Raw genomic sequence first — 3,770 nt, forward strand, 5'->3', positions numbered from 1 at the left:
GGTGTTTCATGGTGGTCCATCATAAGAACAATACCTTCGTACCTCAGGGATCGTAAAGTTATGCAATGAGCCTTGGGTGATATAATTGGCAGCTCTTGGCTTGTTCATATGGGCAGGGAATGATTGTACCATGTATTGATGATGTCTATTTGTACAATGTCTACTGTCACTCAGACTGCCACTAGGCAACCAGCAACAGACCATACTTATAGTGGACTTCTAGGCAAATATCTGACTGTCCTTTTCTAGATCTCAAGTCAATAATAAGCGACTTTGGATCACTCTCATTGGCAGCAGCATTTCCCTTCACATGCTAGCATAGAATGTCAGCTACTCATGCTGGATTCTTTGATGGTATATGGAAAGTCACACAATAACACCATAGACACAGGAGTGAACACGTGTGCCATTTTAACAGTGTTGTATATATCATGGGAGGGTCCAAGAAGCAGGTATTATTACACATGGTGCATTGTGGTAATATCTGGTGGAGTACCTGCCATTCCAAATAAACAGTAGAGAATCTGTATATATTGAGAGGGTGGTTGAACAAGAGCAATATGGTGGTGAATTGTGCATGCATACAAAAGAAGTAAGTGTCAGCCAGCAGATGAAGCCAAAAGTTATCTCACAAAGGTTGAAAACCTTTATGTTCATGGGATTTATGCCTGGATACCATGACCATTGAGTAGGCATTACTGGAATACTGAGCAAATGCAATAATGATTCCATGTGGAAGTCTCAGTATAAGTATGTGCACTTCACAGACAGTTTCCTATAAATATAGCAATGACACACAACACATAGTAGCTTACTTTCTCAATTGTAATATTGCTCATGATGGAGCACTGAAATCAACAATGTAGATAACCAGGATGCATAGAGTATTTGGGCTGTCAAGCAGCAACTAGACAGTGAAAATGGGCAATAATGAATTCTTCAACCTCAATGTGTCTAAACCAATGGGATCGTACTGCCAGCCATGGCCCTCTCCCCAGCAAGTGGAAGGTGGTCAACTGGGTTTACCACAGGGACACTGTAATCGTACGTGCCCTGCTCAGTGAGGAAGGTTGTGTTGTGGAAGAGGTACCGGCAGCGGTGGGAGATACTGACTCTGAGGGCAATATCTGAAGTTCTAGGTAGTATCATATGCATGGTGTTCAAGTTGAGTCCGTTGCACTACACATGTTCAATAGAATTACAATGGTATCCACTGCATTTTATGCCAAGCTCCCGCCTCTCTGTCCGCCCAATATCCTCTCCAGTTCCCCCTTTCTGCACATGGACCAGGCCCGGCTTGGGCGCCTAAGTGTGGGAAGTTGAGAAGGGTTGCGGTGACTTTTCCACTTCTCCTCCCAAATCACACTTGGCCTTGCTTTTCTGTGCTGTTTCCTCCTCACTTTCAGCTGCTATGCCACCCACCGCTACCCATGTTGACTCACACCTTGTCAAGATCCTTGGGAGACTGCTGCGTTGAAGATGCATGGAGCAAGTCGCGCGAGTGCACTGCGTGCCCTGCGCTGGATCATGTCTCAGTGATATGCCTGGAAAAGGACCACTTCAGTGAGATATTTGATTATGTGAGTGCCTGGCACCGAGTTCAAGATTTGTAGGACACGGTGTCTGACGCATCTCTAGTGTATGTTGCTCGACACAGAACTCTGCGCCATGGAGTCCAGCTCGGCGCAGGCAAGCCCTGATGTTCTTGCAACTGCCCTCCAGCAGGTGTTGGAGTTGAGGAACCCGCCTGCCAAGTTTGGGGGTTCCTCCTCATGGGGGCCATCCGCAATTTCTATGAGATAAGCACAAGCAGGCCACTGCTAGACCAGCAAGAGGAGGGGCGCACCGTGCTCGTTGAGGCCGTGATTTACGTTGATGTGAGTCACATTGACTGCCATTCTCTGACCTGATACTGATGTGAAAATAGGACACATCCCCTGCCATTCACATCCCCCTGTTAGGGGGGCTGGACTGGACACAAGCCAACGGCACCATACGCGGGCCGTACGAGCAGCCCACACTCTCGCAGGTCTTCCCGCACTTCAATCCCTACAAAAAGGAAAGGAAGCCGGGGCCACACCCCAAGCTCAACATCTATATGCCTGACATGCAGAGCTTTGTCCCGTCGACTTTGATCCACAATACTTTCCCCATCCACTTCTCACCGCGGCCGCTCAGATCCCTCCCCATCCTCAAGGTCCGTGGTGTCCAGGTGACCAAGGACCTATTTGACTATGCCAACGGGAAGGTGGACATGGAGGCGATGTGTTTGATGAAGCACTCCTTCATCGAGTTCAACTGAGTGTGGCCAGTTGACATCCCATACCCGCGCAAGGTGCTGGACGTGGAATGGAGTGTCTTTCGGGTGCCTGACAGCATAGACAAGAACAGGGAGACCAAGTACACAAACATTGCGGTGAGCCCGCCACCTGGGGCCGCTGGGTGCCTGGTCTGCTGGGTGTTGGTTGGTAGACGGGGCCGACGAAGACGAGGCGACCGAGTCCGACGTGAACGGCAGGATGGCCGAGGACATCGCAATGGACCTTGATCCAGCCTGGGAGCATGACTATGTGGGGTACGGTTGAGTCTGACCCGTCTACCAGTAGCACAAGGAACCATCTCTCGTAATGTTGTACTTCTAGTATCTCCGTGGTCCGCTCATTTTTCTTGTTTCGTGTCATTATGATACTCAGTAAATGCACTCAAACACATTCATCCCTACCACCGTGAAAGGCACGCAAATTCTGTTCCGCCTTCCCTTCCCCCTCCAACACATCCCCGTCTTCAAGGAGTCTTCAGTGACAGTGGCTTGCCATGTGGAAGGGTACAGCTTCAGTACCCAATGCATCTACCTCTTCAACTCCATGAAGATGATGTTCATGCCAGTGGATTTCGACATTGTCTGGCCCATGGACATCCTGCAAGGCCGCAAGTATCTGCACACCAAATGACGTGTTGAGTGTTGGGGCGCCCCTGAGGGCATAGTGGCCATACGGCCTCTCATTGGCAATGACGGCTGCGAGGTGAGACAGGTTGGCGGTCCCATTCCCGAGGAGGTGGTTGCAGGGCATGATGTTGGAGAGATCAATGCACCGGGGACAGAAGACAATTCTGAGGTGGAAATATGGGAGATTATGGAGGACGGTAATATTCCCATTGTTCCTGAGGTTTGGGAAGTCGTGCGGGGCACCAGTGAGGAAATACCATACTATGTGTAGTACATTTGATGTATGATACATGCCTTGGTTCTGTTTTGTAATTGTACTCCGAGTCCTACATGTAAAATTTGAATGTGATGTTGTCTGTGAATTGCCCTGGCAGTCATAGTGGGAAAATAATTGCGTTGTGGGGCCTTGACCCAGGATGCGCTCCAGACTTTGAATTGCACTGAATAATTAGCACTTCTCTCAAGTGATAAATTGGTCGGTCTGACGGGTTGCTACCTTACTAGCAGTGCTCAGGAGTGCTTTTGCGCATGCAAAATTGGTCAAACTGCTTGCAAGTGCTCTGTGACTGCTTTTCCGTTGCAAGCACTACTTTTGCAAAAGCTCAACCACTTGCGGACACAAGGGGTTTTTCCTGATGATAGTGGTATCCCAATGGTGGGCAGTGCACAGTGTCATTGGTGAGCCAGTCTGGAATCCATACCCTCACATAGTATGGCTGATGGTGACATACTGCTGTCCTGGCAATGTCATGGAGACACATTTGGGTGATGCACTGTTCCTATGGCCTCCTGAGGTATGCTGTCTGTTCCATTTCAGTGTATG

At 49.1% G+C, this 3,770-nt stretch overlaps 1 protein-coding gene across 1 annotated transcript; it reads left to right on the forward strand.

The window, feature by feature from the left end:
* Nucleotides 1-1,772: 1,772 nt before the first annotated feature.
* B0H18DRAFT_1124814 (uncharacterized protein) lies at nucleotides 1,773-2,302 on the forward strand (the record flags this gene model as incomplete). The annotated part of the gene is made up of 2 exons (XM_048034910.1): nucleotides 1,773-1,877; nucleotides 1,928-2,302. 2 exons carry the CDS (start codon nucleotides 1,773-1,775, stop codon nucleotides 2,300-2,302), a joined length of 480 nt encoding a protein of 159 aa, XP_047887210.1.
* Nucleotides 2,303-3,770: the final 1,468 nt, after the last annotated feature.

The sequence above is a fragment of the Fomitopsis serialis genome (assembly GCF_022376445.1).
Source record: "Fomitopsis serialis strain Sig1Antser10 chromosome Unknown B0H18scaffold_134, whole genome shotgun sequence".
NCBI classification, from domain to species: Eukaryota; Fungi; Basidiomycota; class Agaricomycetes; order Polyporales; family Fomitopsidaceae; genus Fomitopsis; species Fomitopsis serialis.